The 21069-nt window shown below is 48.2% G+C and overlaps 1 protein-coding gene across 2 annotated transcripts in view; it reads right to left on the bottom strand.

The window, feature by feature from the left end:
- Nucleotides 1-12264: 12264 nt before the first annotated feature.
- SLC35B4 (solute carrier family 35 member B4) overlaps nt 12265-21069 on the bottom strand; it is a 29612-nt gene continuing 20807 nt past the window's right edge. For both annotated transcript variants that reach the window (XM_050936976.1, XM_050936977.1), the window contains exons 6-10: nt 20962-21022; nt 19624-19733; nt 18918-18993; nt 17826-17901; nt 12265-12557 (exon numbers count right to left, since the gene is read on the bottom strand). In XM_050936976.1, coding sequence (XP_050792933.1) covers nt 12311-12557; nt 17826-17901; nt 18918-18993; nt 19624-19733; nt 20962-21022 — 570 coding nt within the window. In that variant the 3' untranslated portion in view covers nt 12265-12310. The remainder of the gene's footprint in view (nt 12558-17825; nt 17902-18917; nt 18994-19623; nt 19734-20961; nt 21023-21069) is intronic.

The raw sequence follows: 21069 nt of genomic DNA, 5'->3' as shown, positions 1-21069 counted from the left end.
GAAAGTGCATCATTGGCGGCTAACACCAGGTTCCCATTACCACCCATGACAATGTTTTGGTCCCATGAGGCATTGCAAGCCCTACCCAAAATTCCATTTGCACTAGCTACCTGCTCTGCGGTGCACCGTGCATCAATGCAAGCATGCCGCTAACACAGTGAGCATGGTGTGGACACACAAGATTGAATTGCTTAATTCAGAGACTTGCTGTTAACTTACATAAAGTCGACTTAACGTTGTAGTGTGGATATGGCTTAAGTCTCTGAGTTTTACAGAGGGCAGTAGTACAAGCTGGTTAATTTTGCTTTTTTCCCCCAAGTAAACATTCAGTAGTCAGAAGCGATGCCCAAGACTATGGTTTCTTGCTTTGTGAACTCAAGATTCAGCACTTCACAGATAATTTATGTAGCTTTTCACCCAACCTGTGAAATTAATTATTAGTCCCATTTTACAGATGGATAAAATGAGAGGTGGAATGATTTGCCAGTCTCACAGGGTGTAGCGTTGAGACTAGAACCCAGAAGTCCTGGCTCCCGGTCCCCTATTCTAACCACCAGACAGTGCTAATACATGGGGAGAGATGGGAAAAAAACTGCACTGCTCATGAGTTATGCAAAAAGAAGACTGGCATGAAGCACACACAGCCAGGAGGATCTCTGTTTGGAAATACTTCCTGAAATACAGTAAAAACAAAGGAAGGCCACTCATCATGGTTTTGGGTGATGGTGGCAAGGAGAAATGGCCTGAAGCAAAGGTATGGAAAGTGTGTTTGTTAGCCATTAAGACAAGGGTCTTATCTCTATTTGGACTAGACAAACTACAGTTAGGCAGGCAGTGATTAGCAAGCATGAGTTAAGATTTAGTCCCACAAACTCCCAGACGTCAGAAAGGATCCATCACAATGACCTTTGCTGGCCCTCTGAGCTTAGAGCTGAGGTGAAAAATGGCATCATTGTGGCGGGTAGTTCCCTGAGACATTGTCTAATGTCAGGACTGGAAAGCATCCACGAGCTAAGAGCCTGAGCCAGAGCCCCTGGCAGTCAGTGGCAATCTTTCCATTGAGTGCAAGGGGTTTTGGATTAGATCCATAGTTAATAAAGTAAAATCTAGATACTATTCCCTCTTGCAAAGCCACTGGAAATTTTTGAGGCTAAAGGAAAAGCAATTTACAAATGAGGCTAAAGGTGGATAGGATCCATAGGCATCAGTGCTGGTGGAACAGTTTTTTATAGTGGGAGGGGCTGAAGACAGAAACCCTGGGTTTGGGTTATACTACTTCAAGTCCTGGGGCATGGCAGTACCCCTGTTCCAGCACTGACGGTAGCCATCCAGTCCAACCTGCTGCGCACTTTGTGGTGGACAAAGGGTGGGATTTTAACTGGCCTGATTCTCCAGCACTTTACCCCTTGCAGTCTTTTACAGCTGTGCAAAATGGGTGTAAAAATGCTTCTGCATAGGGGTAAATGACTGCAAGATGCAAAGCATGGGAGAAGCGGGCCTTCGTAACTCCAGCACATACTAGACTCATAGGGAACAACTGTGTGAACTATGAAAACCCACCCTATGGGCTCGTGGCTGGATATAAAAGCCCAGGTATTTGCATCTCTCTTAAGAAGGCCCAACAATCTCAGCTAGTTACCAAAAATGTATATTTAACACAGCTGCACAGTCAGATCAGATACTAACTGCAGGGCTGCTGTTGGTTGTTTCTACAATATGGCAAGAGAAAGGACAAATCTGTTTCCAAAAATACCTGTTTAAAGAATATTGTTGCATTCCAGTGGTGGCTAGCTAACTTCTGTTCCCTTGGGAGCTTGTCTAATTGAATGCGCTGCATAATATGCTGTTAATTTGGCAGCTGTCACAGTAAATAATTTTTTTACAGTAGAGGTAAAGCACTTTTTTGCTGCAAAGAGAGTATGTCCTTGATTGCCTTTGATTCACTTTATTCTAGGGACAGACACTGAATGGCTGCAAATGTACTGGGGGTCTGATTCTGCCCCCCTCACTCTCCCTGTGGAGTGTTACCTTAACCCTGACTCTGCAAATGGATCCACACACACTGACTTTGGGGCTTTGTGCTAGTACAGCGTCTGCCCACACAGATTAGGACCTTAATCCACAAGTTGTCCTACTGAGAGCAAGGGGGCTCCTCAAGGCATACTTCGTGGGAGTAAAGGTGCCAGAATTGGGCTTCTGAAGACCACTTGTATTTTAATGCCTATTCTTTCATTCCCAGCTGTGATCATTTAGAGTCACATCCTGCACATGGCTAATTTTAGTCACACACGTAGTCACCTTGACTCCCCTGGGGTGCAGGGGTCTGAGCTGGGGGATCCTGACTCAGGATCAGAGCCCTAATCAATAATACTTAGCACTTGACAAACAATAGCTAATTAAGGAATGAGCAGGGTCCCCAGCAAACCTTACCGTTTGGACAGATCCCAGCAAATATTTCAAGCCTTTGAGTTATTGTTCCTCTTCATAAAAAAAAATCCCTAATGATGAGTTTCATTTTCAGGCCCTGGGTTACCTACACTTTTATTGTATGTGTATTAAGTGTTCCTACCTGTGAGCAAGCATGAGCATGAAAACGTGTCACTGGGACCCCACTGGGCCTGGAGCCCAGGACTAGCAGCTTCCACTTCAGGACAGAAACCTATGAGAGGAAACCCAGTTTAGTGGTTAAGGTCCAGGTGTTGGCATCAGAAGATCTAGGCCCCCAACTCCCTTTAAGTTGCTTCCACAATGGAAAATGGCCCCGAAGCTGGTATGTCTGCCTGGCCATGTGACCTTGGGGAATCTTGTGTGGTATGGAGCTGGCATAGCAACTCTTAGGCTAACCCTTCTCCTGCAGTCAATGCCAGCTGCTTGGCGTGGCCCCTTGGGATCAGAGCAGCCATGGCAACTGAGAGCAGCTCTCAGGCCAGTGTCAGGATAGCGCAGGATCAAAGGTTAAAGACAGATTTCCACCAAATCCTTCTTGAGGGATCCACAACCACAGCTTATATTCCGTTCTCTGCCACCTCCCTGGCCATGTGGGGCTGGGTTCTTCTTCGAGTGATTGCTCACGTGTATTCCACGTGTAGGTGTGCATGCGCCCCCCCCCCCGTACAGTTACTGCTAAGGGAAAAACTTCCTGCACTGGTGCACGTGGCGAGCACGCACACCTATTGTGGAATACATCTGAGCAACACATCTCGAAGAATGCCACTTATGGAACAGGTAACTGTCCTCTTTCTGTGCCTCAGCTTTCCCATCTGTAAAGTGGGGATAGCTCCTGGCCTGTGAGGGCCAATCTTAGGTGCCTGCAGGTCGTCCAGCTAGAGAAGAGAAAATCTTTAGTGTCTTATTTATGCTAACAGAGGCAGAACCTTCAGCCCCAGTTAAAGCGTTAATGCCTGGGAGGCTTTGCGCCTTGTAAAATTGGACTCTTGATGCTAGCAAGGGTTTTTCTTCAAAGGAAACCTGCAAAACGCTTTCAGAAGACAAGCCTGGGAGCTTAAATTCATACCTTTGCTAAACACTAAAAATCATGGACTGCCTAGAGACACTGGATTTATGGCTCAGTACAACAATCTATAGCACACTAAACCCCTCCCTCCCATTGCTGCATCCCTCCTTCCATTTCCACCTGTGATGGGAGGGGTTTTAACTGGCCACTCCACCTTGAATGGTTCCCAATATCTGGTAATTACTTACGCTAAATGATCTGTTCCACCTAGTGTTTAGCTGTGACCCTCTGAGCACGTTTCCCAGACAGGACAAAGAGCTCTGCGTAAGCTTCTCTCTCTTACCAACAGAAGTTAGACCAGTAAAAGACATTACCTCACCCATCCTCTCTCTCTAATATCTGGGGACCGACACGGCTACAACACTGCACACATAGTGGAATGGTTTTGGATATCGTTAAGGATTCCAGAGCGTGGCGCACCGGTATCTTGTTGCAGACAGGCTGCTGTGTTTTGTACCACTTGGTGCTTTTCCAGGGAATATGACTCCAGCCACTTCTGCAAAGTGTTTGAGATCTGTAGCTGAAAGGTGCTAAGGACGGTAATTATAAAATCAGGCGAGATGGATTGTTTCAGCATTAAACAGTCTCCTGGAGGCTGAGAAAAGCTTTTTCACTAGGAGGGTGGTGAAGCACTGGAATGGGTTACCTAGGGAGGGGGTGGAATCTCATTCCTTAGGAGTTTTTAAGGTCAGGCTTGACAAAGCCCTGGCTGGGATGATTTAGTTGGGGTTGCTCCTGCTTTGAGCAGGGGGTTGGACTAGATACCTCCTGAGGTCTCTTCCAACCCTGATATTCTATGATTCTATAAATGCATACAAGGAGAAGCAGCAATTGGGACAGTGCCACGGGCACCAACGTTCAAAAGTGCCAAAGAGTCCTTGGCCACGCCCCTACTCCACCCCTTCCCCCAGGCTCCAGCCCCACCCTGTCTCTTCCCAGCCCCACTTCACCCCTGCCTCACCTCTTCCCACTCAGTTCAACTCTCTCCCCCGAGCACGCTGCTTCCTCGCTCTGCCAGCTTCCTGTATGCCATGAAATAGCTCTTCGTGGCGAGCGGGAGGCGCAGGGAGGGAGTAGGACGTGCTGATCCATGGGGTCTGTTGGTGGGTGCTTAGCACTCACCACTTTTACCCATGGGTGTCCAGCCCCGGAGCACCCACAGAGTCAGCACCTATGGACAGTGCTGTCAGGCAAAAATGTGTGTGTTCACATGTAGCCTTCAAAATGCAGGCTGTGCCTCTCCAGCAATTTGGAAGCAGGCGTAACTCCCAGTGGTGGAAAGTGGCTTTTGATTGATCGAGCGGGTAGGCGTTAGAAAGGCAGGTTGCTTGCAGTTGTTTGAAGCACAGAACCCAGCATGCTCTGGAGACCTGTCGAAGGAAGAAAACATCCACTCCAATGGTAACAGCACGTGCCGGCACCGGCCATCTGCCGCTCCATCACAATGATTCCAGGCGAGCTGAGCCTGCCTCCAGCTGGCTATGGAGTTGGAGATGAAGCAAACTAACATTGCAGTGAAAAGGCAGAGGAGCATCTTCATTTATGTTTTCTTCCACAAATTCATAGAGTCCTCCCCCTACAGAGTCTTGCTGCAAAGATTGCACAATTCGGGGACTTGCTATTACCGAGGCACACGAGGAGACACACTGCATCAAAGTCTGAATGTTTCAAGACCCAAGCCAGCGAGGCGAAGGGTCTTTTCTGGCCCCACCTCTCTCACTCCCCATGAGTTTGCTCTCAAAGAGCCTGATCAAATCCCCTCCAAGTCAATGGGCTTTTTCCTCCCCATGACTTCAGCGGGCTTTGGATCTGTCCCATGCTCTTGACCTGCGTGTGGAAGATATGGCCATTTCCTGCAATATCCTGGGCAAATCTGATTGAATTACATTAAACCTTATTGAGTTAAGTTTCAGTAGCTTAGGAATTCGTTGTATTAACACAAATGTCTATGTAACACTGTGGGATTGTACGTAATGTCTCTAGGGAGAAGACCTGGCCAGGGACTCTTTCAAACAAGGTTCTAGAGCTGGGGTTCTCAACCCAAGGGTCAGGAACCAAAATTGGGTTATGTGTCAGCACCTGTGGGCTCGACTCCCTGCTCCAGGCACCACAACCTCAGGGGTCCCAGTGCCACTGAGCTTTGGCCCCGCCACCATGGCGACGGGAGTCCAGGGAGGTCAAATTTGAGTGAGTGGCATTATGTGTGAGTGGAGGTCACAACTCCACTCACACACATTTGGGTCAGCCAGGGGGACAGGACCAAACATAAAAATGGCCATACGGCATCAGATCAATGGTTCATCTAGCCCAGTATCCTGTCTTCTGACAGTGGCCAATGGCAGATGCCCCATAGGGAATGAACAGAACAGGTAATCAAGTGATGCATCCCCTGTCGCTCATTCCCAGCTTCTGGCAAACAGAGGCTAGGGACACTTGAGAGGATGGTTTTGCATCCCTCCTCATCCTGGCTAATAGCCATTGATGAATCATAGAATATCAGGGTTGGAAGGGACCTCAGGAGGTCATCTAGTCCAACTCCCTGCTCACAGCAGGACCACTAAACTAGGGGCCCGGGAGTACATGACTTCTGAGGAGAGGCTGAGGGAACTGGGATTGTTCAGTCTGCAGAAAAGAAGACTAGGGGGGGATTTGATAGCTGCTTTCAACTCCCTGAAAGGGGGTTCCAAAGAGGATGGATCTAGACTGTTCTCAGTGGTGGCAGATGACAGAACAAGGAGTAATGGTCTCAAGTTGAAGTGGGGGAGGTTTAGGTTGGATATTAGGAAAAACTTTTTCACTAGGAGGGTGGTGAAGCACTGGAATGGGTTACCTAGGAAGTTGGTGGAATCTCCTTCCTTAGATGTTTTTAAGGTCAGGCTTGACAAAGCCCTGGCTGGGATGATTTAGTTGGTGTTGGTCCTGCTTTGAGCAGGGGGTTGGACTAGATGACCTCCTGAGGTCCCTTCCAACCCTGATATTCTATGATTCTATGGTAATTGCACTGTTATCAAAGGCAGCCAAAGCAGGGCTGCTGAGGCAATCTGACTTGCTGGGGAACTCACAGTGCAAAGAAGGACGTGTGTAACCTGGAAATACACTGGTCAAGAGGGAGAGAGATGCAGTATTTGCCCAGGGGAGGTGACAGGTGGGGTGCTGGAGGCCTCAGAGTAGGAGCCCATGCTGGACCCCGGGGGGAAAAGGGGTGCAGTTGCCCTGAACTGTGACAATGCAAATTAATTCCCTTCCCTCATTTCCCTTGTCAGTAAATCTCTTTTTTTAAAAATTTTTCCTGGCAGCTGCAGCTGCTGATTCATATTCACTGTAATGAATGAGGCTCCGCAAAAATGAACTGTGCTGGCAGGTGTGATTTATGAAGACATCTTTACTGCTCGCAGAATCACTGTCTTCCCCTCTTTTTCAATTTAGCGACAGGAGCCGGTTTTACACCTGAAAAGCAACCAGGATTTAGTCAGATCTCCAAAGGAACCTTAAGATTTTCTTTTTGCTTTACAAGTCCCTCCTTCCTTCGACCTGCAGTCGGAAGGGCTGAAGACAGACAAGCACACTCACTGAAAGGCAAAGATTTCACGCTAAAACCTTTAGCTTTTATGAATGAAGAGCCCAGCAGACAGGGACTTATTAATCAGACCTCTGCAATGTTAGGGGAGAAAGATGATTTGTTAAACTAGAAATATAGACTACATAACTGCTCCAGACATAAGTGCAGCTATTAAATGTGTAATATGGGGGTTTTATAGGCATGTATGTTAAACATGAAATTACGGCCAGGCTTTGAAGAGGTATCTTCGTTAGCACATTACCCCTTTAAAAAGTGATTGAGCCTTCACTAGTGTATAGAAGACCCTCAGTCATCTGCTTCTTTATCAACTCACATTCCCCACTACTTGGCTTTAATAGCAGAAAGCCTGTCTGAGGGTCTGTCTCATGTCTTCATTGGCTAGCAAGAGCCAAACAGCAGGACTGAACAAAATACGCACCAAGTACAAAGCACAGCTGTACACTAAGCGTTTCAGAAGTTAGCAGCCTGATTAGGCAGTGAAGTTGATATTTAGGCAACTCAGTAATAGGCCTGATTTTCAGAAGTGCTGAGGCCCCACACTAAACATTGGCCCACTTAGTAAGTTGGCTAAATAGGGACTTGGGGCATCTCACTTTAGGCACCCAACTTCTGAGAATCTGGGCTCATGTGTCAGGCATATGGACAGGTTGCATCCCTGATCATCTTGGCTAATAGCCATTGCTGGACCTCTCCTCCATGAACTTATCCAATTCATTTTTGAACCTGGTTATACTTTTGCCAGTTCAACATCCCATGGCGATGAGTTCCACAGGTTAACAGTGCCTTGTGTGAGGTGGAGTTTTGCTTCTAAGGGATCAGCCAGGTGGGAGAAGGCTGTGGGACAGTTGTAGGGGCTGTAACAGTACAGAATTCTATGACAACATTAGGATGACAATGACTTTCCATCCATATGCTAGGTCCTAGCCCTTCAAAAGAAGCCTGTTGCACCCTGCCAGTTTGCTACCTGGGAGAGGTTCCTTTCCAAAACTTTGGTCATATGGCTAGGATGCGACTCAGGACACCTGGATTCAATTCTCTGTGCCTCTGTTCATTATCTGTAAACTAGGGTGCCTAGCACTGCCCACGTTACAGGGCCGTTCTGTTTAGAGTATGAGATGCCCAGGCCCCATTGTAATAGAGGCAATATAGATAGCGGCGATGGGTAGGCTGATAGGGATTGTGTTAAATCTGAGTTTAGAACAAGCTAAGCTAAAGTAGCCAATGCCCTTAGTCTAACTTTAGAGCAATTAGCTTCAAACCAGCCTTGCCCTCCCAGCTAGAAAAGAAAACTAAAGTGTCTGGTTTTCAGCTCCCACTGACTTAAAATAGAAATGGGAGGTTCTGCCCCACTGGGATTCAGCTGCCATCCTCTGTTCCCCCTCAGTGCGTGTTCTTTATTGATGGACAGTCAAGATCCTCCAGAACTGGATCTGGTAGCAGCAGGAAGGCCAGGGCTTTCTGTGGCGTTGGCTGCTCAATGTTCATTTTTGTTTGGATGCCAACACTGAGACCAGTTACTGACCTTCTGGACTGAGCCGTGGCACACCGTCATCTGCAAATGCTGGGGCTGGCTGGCTGCTCCCGTGAGGGAAGGCTGACCCTGAAACCAGCCAGCCTGCTCTGAAGCCCACCTATTGAAGGCAGTATGACTTCATGGTACCAGTACCTGGACTACTTTCCTTAGTAAAGAGTGTTCAGCAGAAGGAACATACGACAATAAAAGTCACAGTCAGCAGTCACAACAAAAGCTAAGAGTCAGAAGCAAATTTATTTAACCAAAGAAACCCCCCCCAACCTAAATCTCTACTTCCATTCAGAAAGCAATTCACATCTTCGGGGTTGGGCTTTTTCAAGTGTTTATTTGCATATGCGCTAAATCACTGTCGGTCATTCAAGTGTACGTTTTAAAAACAAGTCCACCACCCCTGCCGTGAGAACACTGACAGGGTGTCACTGGATAGTCCAGGTTGTTTCAGCATTTTCCTTCCCCTCTGCCTCTCATGAGTTTATAGAGACTATCACTTAGAGACACTAAATACAGGAGGGAAGCCACCACTACCGGTGTCTGGTGATAACTACTCTGCAACACCTAGACTGTCTTGTAAACAGAGAGATACATAAAAACATCATGTCAATTTCATTCAAATAAAATCCAAATACAGAACATGGCAAAAAAAGACAGCATCACATGAAACAAGAGACCATGTACAGTATAGCTGATAAATGAGAGCAGCCTATGTTCAACTACTACGTTACATTCACTTTTACACTTGCCAAGCTACTGTTTGGCTAGCAACAGTGAACTCAAACTACTTGAGCTGCATTCACAGCTAGTGTAAACTGGTTTCACGTGGAGTGGAGGCCAGTGCTGAATCTGACTCCATGTCTCAGCACCAGGCCATATTTTCACTCTTTGATCTACAAGCTTTACGGCTGCTGTAACACTGAATTCTACCTGTGCTGCGCACACTCCCTGTTCTGAGTCTGTGTAAAAAGCTTTCCCCCACCACGATGAAGCTCAAGACGGAAATCTTACTTCTGGGCCGGTCTTTCCCGGGGTATGTACGTACCAGCTGATGAGCTGAAGCAGGGTTTAAACCATGTCAGTTGTGGGAGGGACGGACAGACAGTCTAGTGACCTTATTCTCCCCCTGCCCGAGAAAATACTTTGAAAACCATGTGCCATTTGGGGCACTCCGAAGGCAGGAAGTTTTGCTCTTCAGAAATACTGCTCTGAGCCAGTAGATGCCAACTCCATCCTGCTATGGACGGCTTCACAGTTACAGGGAACGTCAAAGGCAGTGAATCCCTTCCCATCCACTTGAACACTAATTGTAACATAGGGGTGTTTGCTTGTGAGCAGTTCTCTGACAAATTAGAGGCGCAGTCAATGGAACAAGTCATCTTGTCAAACTTAAAGAGCATTAGGAACAATGGAGCATGAAAAGGACAGGCTGGCTGATTATGCTCCTTTCCTTTAGTCTGTGTTATGAGCAGACACTTAAAATAGCGAAGGAAGCTGTAAATTAGTTTGACCAGCTGCTCAAAGTCAAGACAGCTGAAAATGGGGAGCTAATCTGGCTATGGAACAGTTCCAGGAAGTGACATTGCAAGCTCTCCCGCAAGGCACCAGCTGTGACCTCTGCTAAAGGTCATCACGGTGGCTAATTTAGCCCTTGTTCTCTGCTGAGACCGCCGAAGGCTGCCACCATCAGAGCTACTTATGATGGCTTTCGCTCTTCCGCTATCACATCTTATTCTAGTCAGATGCTCGATTAGCTGCTTGAGGGCAGTGCATGTAATCTAATACAGGAACATCTTGGCTTTGTATTCAGATCGGTTTATGCCTCTTCCCTTTCACCCATTAGCAGAGTCCCAGCAGGTACTCACTTGTGGATTTGTTACTGCACATTTATCTTTCTTCCCTGCGCCTAGAAAGGACAACACAGACCTGCCACTATTAATTCTCTATTGCTACAAGCCCTGTGCAAGCCCGTTCCTGAACACTGCTGGCCAGGTCTACCACAGTGCACAGAACATGTCTCTGCACTTGTAGCCAAACAGCAGGATGTACGCATCCAAACCCTCACACGGGGCCTGGATGTGTAAATCCTAACACAAGTGGGTAGAAATGGTACGGCACAAAACTGGCATGCACAAATCTAAGTGAGGATTGGAAAGGTTGGCTGCTAGATCGTGCAGTGTCATTTAGCAGGGCGTTAAGGGGAAGCCATTTTATGGACCTGATGTCACAGGAGCGCCACAGCTGGTTGATTCAGAGGCTTAAGCAGCAGCAGCCCAGGGGTAAAGAGGGGTGATCAAAGGGAAAGCTCCATGTTAGACCTGAGCAGTAACTTCACCATGGGATTCAGGGGACAGTCAACCATGCAAAGGCCTTCAATGTGGTTGACTTCCTCTGAGCCCTTCACCATGGGATTCAGGGGACAGTCAACCATGCAAAGGCCTTCAATGTGGTTGACTTCCTCTGAGCCCTTCGGGGGAAACACCTGTAATTTCACTGGTCACGTCACTCAATGGGGCGGTTCTCCTCTGCAAAGGGAATGTAAAAGAGGCACCTTCTGTCTGGAGAGATCTGTTCCCTGACTGCGTTCAGTAACACAAACAAAGCCTCTACTCTGAGCCATGCAGAGCCGACAGCCTCCAGCTCACTCACTCTTGGCTATTGCATCTTGTGCTCCAGTAGAAGAGTCTAAATTCTAATCAGTCTCATCGCGACAAACCCACTGAACTCTGGGGTTGCTAGGAGTCACTGGGTGTCTAATTTGGCCTGCAGAACCTTTCTGGTCCAGCTTGGTTCTTTGGCTCAGGGCTGGCTTTACTACACTAGCAATTAGGAGGGGAAAAGTAACCTGGGAACTGGCCAGCTGACAAGAATGGAGTCATCTGGTGCCATTTGTCACCTGTGCTTTAAAAGGTGACCTGCAAAGAGAAACTTAGTCAAGCCCTGATCTTAAACACTTCACTGTCTCAATGAAGTAAGAGAGGAGGACACCAGTGTGATTGACCTTTTAAAAGTCTTTCCTATCTCAGTGACTCTCTCTGTCACACGTCTGGGCTCAATGAAGAGCCCACAACGCGCTATCACAAATGGAGAGTTTCGCTGCAGGCTCTGCAGCGGTGCAGAATGCATCATTTCCAGCCATGAGCCAAGAACGGCAGAGGATTTCACAGAGGGATCAGGGGACTTGGGAAGAGTTGGCAGCTGCAGCTGTTTTGAAAGCCGCCTGCAGCTAGGGTGCCAGCCCAGAAGCCAGGGCCTGGCATCCACGCTTTGTGATTTAACTTTACAAGGCTGCACTGGGCAGTAGCACCACCGGATGGGTCAGGACACAAGCCCTTGTCGTGCTGCTCAAGTGCACCAGGCTGTGAGTAAAGTAATGAGAATGGTACTGGACGGCAGCCAAAGAGTTAAATCAGACCGGTGGGGAAGGAGGATGGTCCGACAGCAGGACAGGCAGGGGGCCAGTGCAGGGCCAGCATCTAATAGACGCACGTTACCTTTACAGTATTAAAAATTTTAAAAGGGCCATTTTAAAACGAAAGGGGCTGCGAGCCAAACGCTAAACTCGTTCTCTTCCCCAGTGGAGGCTACACGCTCCCCACCAGCTTGGCACAGCCAGCAGCTCCTCTCTAGTACAGAAACTGGGGCTCTGCCCTGTAAAACCATGAAAAAAGGTCTTTGCTGAGACAGTCCTTTACTCCTTCTTGGCCTCCTTCCTGTGTCTGGCCAGCAGAGGCCCCAGGCTGTTCCACACCTCGGTGTACATCAGCGTGCCCATGAAGACAAAGAGGGTGCCCAGCCAGTGCCAGGCGGTGAAGGGGTTCTTGAAGTACAGGATGGAGAAGATGAGGCTGACAAACTTGCGCAGCGTCACCACCAGGGTGACGGTCAGGGAGGTGCACTCCGTGGTGAGGATGAAGACTCCCCGAATGCACACATATCTGGGTGGGGCAGTTAAGGGCACAGCGAGTGGAGAGAAGCACATGCCCGCAGTTGGCTGCTTGATAACACGGGGGCCGTGGCCGGGTCCAGTGGACGGATTAAGTGCTCAGGAAAGTGAAACGGAGAGCACCAGCTTAAGCCAGGGACAGTGCAGCTAAGTGCTGCCTTCTGAGCTGCAGAACCCCTGCCATTCATACCAGCTCTGCTAATGCCCCTCCAGCCTGAACCACAGTCCCTCCTCCTGGTTTCTCTCCACACAGACAGCTCCGCCCATGCCCCTCAATCCTGCCCCCCAGCCCACCCTCCTATTCCAGTACTGCTCTCCCCACACACACAGCTCTGCTGATGCCCCTCCGTCCTGACCTGCAACCCTCCTTCCACCTCCTGCTCTTCCCACTCAGCTCTGCTCAACTCACTCCAGTCCTGCAGCAGCTCCCAGGCCCTCTGTCCCCATCACCCTTCCCAGTTCCGTGAAGGCCTCTCATCCCTGAAGGAAGCTGGGTTTGCTCACGTTCGTTTAATGCTAACATATTTCTGATTTGCCCATCGGGCTTGTTCTTCCTCCCTGTTTCATGGCACGTGCAGGCACTGCCCCTGCTCATAGCCATGACAGATATTCACAGCTGCGTCTCCTGCTGCCCCGAACGCCGACAGTCTATATAGGCTCATCTGCCCAACATAGCTGCAAAGGCACCTCAAAACTACCCCGTCCCCAGGCTCCAGCCAGCCATTCATGCACAATCCAGACGAGCCAATGGAGCACGGCTGGGAGATCTTTCTGCTCCTTTGCTCTATACATCGTGCCTGGAAGCTGGGTTTGCAGACGCTCAGGTAATTCCTACCAATATAAAATAAGATAAAATAAAAAAAGAGCAAGTTAAAAATCACTTAGAAAAGTTAGATGCCTGCAAGTTACCAGGGCCTGATGAAATGCATCCTAGAATACTCAAGAAGTTAATAGAGGAGGTATCTGAGCCTCTAGCTATTATCTTTGGAAAGTCATGGGAGACAGGAGAGATTCCAGAAGACTGGAAAAAGGCAAAGATAGTGCCCATCTATAAAAAGGGAAATAAAAACAACCCAGGAAACTACAGACCAGTTAGTTTAACTTCTGTGCCAGGGAAGATAATGGAGCAAGTAATTAAAGAAATCATCTGCAAACACTTGGAAGGTGGTAAGGTGATAGGGAATAGCCAGCATGGATTTGTAAAGAACAAATCGTGTCAAACCAACCTGATAGCTTTCTTTGATAGGATAACGAGTCTTGTGGATAAGGGAGAACCGGTGGATGTGGTATACCTAGATTTTAGTAAGGCATTTGATATGGTCTTGCATGATATCCTTATTGATAAACTAGGCAAATACAATTTAGATGGGGCTACTATAAGGTGGGTGCATAACTGGCTGGATAACCGTACTCAGAGAGTAGTTATTAATGGCTCCCAATCCTGCTGGAAAGGTATAACAAGAGGGGTTCCACAGGGGTCTGTTTTGGGACCGGCTCTGTTCAATATCTTCATCAACGATTTAGATGTTGGCATAGAAAGTACGCTTATTAAGTTTGCAGACGATACCAAACTGGGAGGGATTGCAACTGCTTTGGAAGACAGAGTCAAATTTCAAAATGATCTGGACAAATTGGAGAAATGGTCTGAGGTAAACAGGATGAAGTTCAATAAAGATAAATGCAAAGTGCTCCACTTAGGAAGGAACAATCAGTTTCACACATACAGAATGGGAAGAGACTGTCTAGGAAGGAGTATGGCAGAAAGAGATCTAGGGGTCATAGTGGACCACAAGCTTAATATGAGTCAACAGTGTGATACTGTTGCAAAAAAAGCAAACGTGATTCTGGGATGCATTAACAGGTGTGTTGTAAACAGGACACGAGAAGTCATTCTTCCGCTCTACTCTGCGCTGGTTAGGCCTCAACTGGAGTATTGTGTCCAGTTCTGGGCACCGCATTTCAGGAAAGATGTGGAGAAATTGGAGAGGGTCCAGAGAAGAGCAACAAGAATGATTAAAGGTCTTGAGAACATGACCTATGAAGGAAGGCTGAAAGAACTGGGTTTATTTAGTTTGGAAAAGAGAAGACTGAGAGGGGACATGATAGCAGTTTTCAGGTATCTAAAAGGGTGTCATCCGGAGGAGGGAGAAAGCTTGTTCACCTTAGCCTCTAATGATAGAACAAGAAGCAATGGGCTTAAACTGCAGCAAGGGAGACTTAGGTTGGACATCAGGAAAAAGTTCCTAACTGTCAGGGTAGTTAAACACTGGAATAAATTGCCTAGGGAGGTTGTGGAATCTCCATCTCTGGAGATATTTAAGAGTAGGTTAGATAAATGTCTATCAGGGATGGTCTAGACAGTATTTTGTCCTGCCATGAGGGCAGGGGACTGGACTCGATGACCTCTCGAGGTCCCTTCCAGTCCTAGAGTCTATAACGTCCACGCACCTTTACAGCTCTCCCAATACAAGGGGTGATAGGATGTCCTTCAATGGAGGGCAAACCCTAGGAGATTCGGGATCACTACCATGCGCCTTTAAGTATAAGCGCTAGTAGCCTCATTCCGCACATTATTCAGGGCTAGACTTACATGACTTAAGGCCACCAACCACAAGGGAATTCTCAAGATCCACCACCACCCCTACACAGGAAGGGCTGATTTTAAAGAAACACACAAAATTTGCTCTCCTCTTCTGAGCCCTTAATATGTCTCCACAGCTGTTTGCAGTGTCTATAGATTAGAGGTGGGCAAACTTTCTGGTCCGAGGGCCACATCTGGGTATGGAGATTGTATGTCGGGCTATGAATGCTCACAAAATTGGGGGTTGGGGTGTGGGAACGGGTGAGGTCTCCAGCTGGGGGTGTGGGCTAGGGGGTGAGACCAGAAATTAGGAATTCAGGGTGTGGGAGGGGGCTCTGGGCTGCGGTAGGGGATTGGAGTGAGGGGAGGGTGAGGGCTCCAGCTGGGGGTGTGGGCTCTGGGGTGGGGCTACAGATGAGGGGTTTGGGGTGCAGGAGAGTGCTCCGGGCTGGGACCAAGGGTTCTGAGGGTAGGAGGCAGATCAGGGTTGGGGAAGGGGATTGGGGTGTGGGAGGTGGTCAGGGGTGGCTCTGGGTGGCACTTACCTCAGGAAGCTCCCAGAAGCAGAGGCATGTCCCCCCTCTAGCTCCTGCATGGAGGTGCGGCCAGATGGCTCTGTGTGCTGCCCTGTCTGTAGGTGCCGCCCCTGCAGCTCCCATTGGCTGCCGTTCTTGACCAATGCCAACTGTGGGGGCAGCGCCTGGGGTGAGGGAAGCTTGCGGAGCCCCTTGGCTGCCCCTGTGCATAGGAGCTGGAGGGGGAACATGCGACTGCTTCTGGGAGCCGCGCAGATTGGGGTAAGCCCCAGATCCCGTTCCCCAGCGGGAGCTTGAGGGCTGGTTAAAACATCTGGAGGGCTGGATGAGGCCCCTAGGCCGTAGTTTGCCCAATCCTGGTCTATATGAATCCTCCCAGTCTTTGACACCAGCCACAGCTCTCTGAGAATCCAGCCATCATAATCTCAAACCCAAACACACGGTGCTAGAGCAGCCGCTCTCTTAAAGAAGGGTTAAAAAGCTGCACTGATATACTAACAGCACCTGCTGCAAGACCAGGTAGGCTAAATCTAGGGGCTATCAATCCTCCAGCTGCAGGGCATAAGCTGATAAACAGCTGGAGTGGAGAAGTCTCTTCCTCTCCACGCCCCCTTGCTAGAATACAGGAGAGATGTGTTTAAGGAGGTTTTTTTTTTTACCAAGAGGCTTGGGAAGCAGTAAGTAGAAAGGCTCCTAGCTGGGGTGCAGAGGGAATAGTGAAATAAGGACAGAGAGCCAGGGGGGAAATACTAAGACAAAGAGGTGGGAGAATTTCAACACAGAGCCAGGTGGCGGCCTTTTTGGGGGGATCGGGAAGCTTCTCACTGATTCACCTTTCCCCTTCCCCTGGATAGGCAAGAGTGTTTGTATTCACAGGAATATTTCCACCCTCCTCTGGCCCAGTAAGTGTAGAGGACAAAGGTAGAGCTCAATCAAAGCTAAGTAGAGTGGCCTAAGTGCTAAAGCCAGTTAGTTGTCAAGCCATTCCACACACACAGGACCCTAGGCTGGCTTCTGCTCCTACTGTTTGGGTTTGAGATTATGATGGCTGGATTCTCAGAGAGCTGTAGCTGGTGTCAAAGACTGGGAGGATTCATATAGACCAGGGTTGGGCAAACTACGGCCTAGGGGCCTCATCCAGCCCTCCAGATGTTTTAACCAGCCCTCAAGCTTCCGCTGGGGAACGGGGTCTGGGGCTTGCCCCAATCTGCGCGGCTCCCAGAAGCAGTGGCATGTTCCCCCTCCAGCTTCTATGCACAAGGGCAGCCAAGGGGCTCCGCAAGCTTCCCTCACCCCAGGTGCTGCCCCCACAGTTAGCATTGGTCAAGAACGGCAGCCAATGGGAGCTGCAGGGGCGGCACCTACAGACAGGGCAGCACTCAGAGCCAAATTATATATGCCCAGCTGTCTCGATCTCTTTCCAAATTTCCTCTGAAGTATACTGCAGTGGCTGCTGTCAGAGAGAGGGATACTGGTCTAGGTGGAGGATTGGTTTGCTGCAGTACGACAGGAGGTGGTATATTGTACTAGATTAACCACTGTTGCTTTATACGCAGGTGCACACAAGTTGCCATTGCAGAACAGAGCAATCCTTGCACAGAGATCGGGAGGGAACAAAAACAGACGCCTCCCCCTTCCAAAGAGTTTACAATAACCGCAAGCCATAACTCGGTGACAAACTGGAGGAGTATCTGTCTCATCCCTGAATCGCTGAGGTGTGTTCACAACAAACAAGCAACCAGATGTTGCCATTATCGAAAAGCTTGGGTCCCTGTCTCTTCTGTTGCCTTCATGCACTGCATTCTGCCTGAATTCAGAGAGCAAGGGCTTCTGCCGGGACCCTCTCTGCCGGCCTTTACCAGCTTCACGCACACTTCCAATCGTTATTAGAAGTAAAAGTTAAGCTGCTGTCTCAGTACCTTACATCAGCTCAAGTGCACCTGTCAACGCCTCTGGTCTCTTGGAAACAACATGCACGCTGCTTCAGCAGCTGACAGCACCTCTTGTGCATCAGCTCTGAATTCGGGGAGGTCTAAGAGCACACGGCAGGATTTACACAACTGATCTTTCGGCCAAGTTTTCTCAACGCACTAGCATCCCTGCTGCCTGCCCTGGTTCTACCACCCGTGCGTTTGAAGGATACTGAGTGATGACGTTCATGACGAGGTAGAACCACATGATGGGCAATGTCAGCCCGATCCCCGGAACTTGGAATGGCTCTGCGAGGAGAGAGGAAAGAAGAGAGGTCCATGCCTGATCTCGGCCCAACTTTTAAAAGCACAAAAACCACACACATTGGCAACGAGCCCCCTTCTTGATGGTCTCAGCTTTTGCCATGATAAGCACCACAAGAGCTATGGATTTCTGATTTTACAGCTGAAGATGGGTCCATTATCAAGCAGCTGTTGGCAATGAGAACATAAATTCCACTTTGCACATGCTTCTGCAAGCGTTTTGAGGAGGAAAGAAAATCTCACAAAGGCAACTGTGCTGGCAATACCCGCCAGGAGAAGTTTGTGTGAAAAAGCAGTATGAAAACATTTGTCATTTTCACACACTTCATGCATAATGGGCTAGATCCTCCGCAGCTGAAAGCCTCTGCAGCTTCATTGATTCCAATTTCAGAGCTACACCGATTTCAATCAAAGAATCTGACCTGTTCATTCCCATTATTGTGTTCATCGGCATCACTTATGTGAATGCTTTAATGAAATCTGTTATCACTTGATTTTCTGAATGGGGAGGAAGAACAGCCCTTCTTTTCCGCTGGATAGAAGGATTTTCATTTTGAAATGGCTGTGACGGAAGATGAGCTGTGCATTACAGGGGGACCTGTTTACGAAACATCATGTAGAAAAGTTTTTGGCTGTCAGATAAAATTGGGGATCTGTGTATGCGAGGTGGGGCTTATTTAACAACAACATTTGCCAGTGTTCAGGTTTTCACTTCTGCGTGTGAGTAATATTATGCACACAAAACAGGTCCACTGATTTTGACGGACTCCTGAGGACACACAAAGTTAAGCACAGGTGTATTAGCGGGGTTGAGAACTTGATGAGTTTCTAATCCCTCTGTTGGGTTAAAGCATTCTCCACAGCAATTCACAGACTTCAGTTCAGAAGGGAACATTTTAATTACTTAAGCTGACCTACATAACCACCAGCCGTGTCTCACCCAGAGATTCCTGCACTGCAGGGAATCAACAAGAGCATCAACTTGCACAAAGAAAACTCACCAGACTGGCTGAAGAGAACAGCATGGGCGTAGATGTTCGGAGCGAGGAGGAAGAAGCCAGGGAGGGGCAGGGCATGCTATGGCAAGAGACAGAAATCCAATGCAGAGCTTTAAACTGACACCATGCAGAGAATCCACATCAGTTCAGGCAGCCAGTGTATGTGCATTTCAACTAATGTTAAACGACAAATGCTTTTTTAACGTACTAATTGCCTCTACGAGGCTGCCTGGTTATAAGCTGAGCTCACGTACAGCTTATCCATCCCAAGTCAAAATGATCAGTCACTCTTGGCAGAGCAGCTTGGGATTACAACAGGGATGAAATGCATTCATTGACCCAGTCCTCATGTTCTGAAGGGCCAAACACCTGAGCGAGAGGCCTGGGGACAGTTTTTGATTAGGGCTCATTTCCCCGATCCCCTCTACAGTATAGTAACCTGGCATCATAGGACGTAGAGATGGGAAGAGACTTATTATAAAATCATCATGCAGGATTATTTCCTGCAAAACATTTCCTTGTGCCGAGCAATTCCAGGGATTACCCGCATGACTCTGACCATAGGATCAGGGCCTTCATGTCTGGATTCCTTCTAAAAAAAAAAGGTTCCAGTTGGGTCAATGGTTCTACAGCACAGAACAGACTGGAAAACTGCAGGAAATTTATATTTTAAATGGTTTGGTTAGAGATAAACCCAGCAGTTGCTTACATTGTAAAACAGTGCCTCCTTGGAATGCTTTCCAAATTGTTTGTAGATGGTCTCTTGAAAGATCCCCATTCTGGCTGACATAAGGAGGGCGAAGGTCAGTGCTGCGATACCTGTAACACAAAAGCAGCCTCACTATCCCTGCCTCAAAGCTTAATAAACCTCAAATTAATCAGCGTAGGCAGATCACCAGGGCGCGACTTGAAACAGAAGAGAATGGGAAAGCCCACAAGAGACTGGTGCCACAGCTGAAAGATGTTAGAGGTCTTTGAATATTTTACTCATGTGACCTAGACGTTAAGTTTCATGGAAAGCCAATAGGATTTAAGCACCTAAGGCCCATTTTCAAAAGTGATTTAGCTGCTTTAGATGTTGTTACCCCCTTGACTGATACTGAAAATCGGAAGCCAGCCCCTGCAGAACACAGATGGAATTACTGCCCTGTATGCAAAGAAACTAGTGACGATATTGGGTTCCTCGAGATATCAACCCCAGCCCCTGAAAGCAGCCAGAAAGTGAAGACTGGCCATATTAAACTCTTCAGTGCTAGTTTTTTAAAAGGTTCCCCTGTGGTACATCAGACCCATAAAATACAACCAAGCTTGCAGGTAACTGCTCCCTCATGGTGTAGTCTGCAGCACCTGGGTGAACAAGAAGGCCTCTCTACCGTAGGGAGGAATTGGGCCATATTGTTGGCATACACATGGGGCCAAATACATCCCTGGTCTAATCCTGCTGTAGGCAATGGAATGACACCCAGGACTGAGACTGCCCTTTGATCTCTAAATAATTTTTCACTCCCCCTCCCCAGCTTCAGCTGACGACGAGATGCTGCAATATTTTCAGAACCCATCATTTCTCAGGTTATTCTCCCATGTCTGTTTCCTATGGGGAGTCTGCTTTACAAAGCTAGGCCCAGATTCTAATCTTGGTTACATCAGTGGCACCCGTCCAATGGAGATCAGGCTCTGCCCTTTTTGACTTAATATGAATCTCTCAAATTCACTGCGGAAAAGTAACCTGGGAACGGACCTGATAAAGGAGCAACCCAGCTCCATCACTAACTCACCCCTCAGACAAACACTTCAGATGCTATCTTTGACCAGCTGGTTGCAAAAGACTTTTTGCAACGTGATAGGCTTGTATCAACAGGGTGAGAGAGGGCAATGGGATTCTGCTTAAATCGACAGCAGAAACACAACTGATCCCTGGAGCTGGGTGTCCCATCGCTCTCTGCTGCTGTGCCGTTTAAGCACAGCTGCAGGCCTGGAGATCAGCCCGGTGAGAGCAACTTCGACCAACATAATTGTAAAGCCAATTAGCGTCACTGCACTTACAGACCTAACAGCCACCACATGAAGACGTGGAGTCCGTCCTCTTCGCTTAAGCTGGATTTAGAAGTCTAGGGGAGATGGGGAGAAGAGAGTCAGATCATTATAATGGATGCAG

This window comes from Gopherus flavomarginatus, chromosome 1, assembly GCF_025201925.1.
Source record: "Gopherus flavomarginatus isolate rGopFla2 chromosome 1, rGopFla2.mat.asm, whole genome shotgun sequence".
NCBI lineage: Eukaryota > Metazoa > Chordata > Testudines > Testudinidae > Gopherus > Gopherus flavomarginatus.
This window is presented reverse-complemented; position numbering and strand designations above follow the sequence as displayed.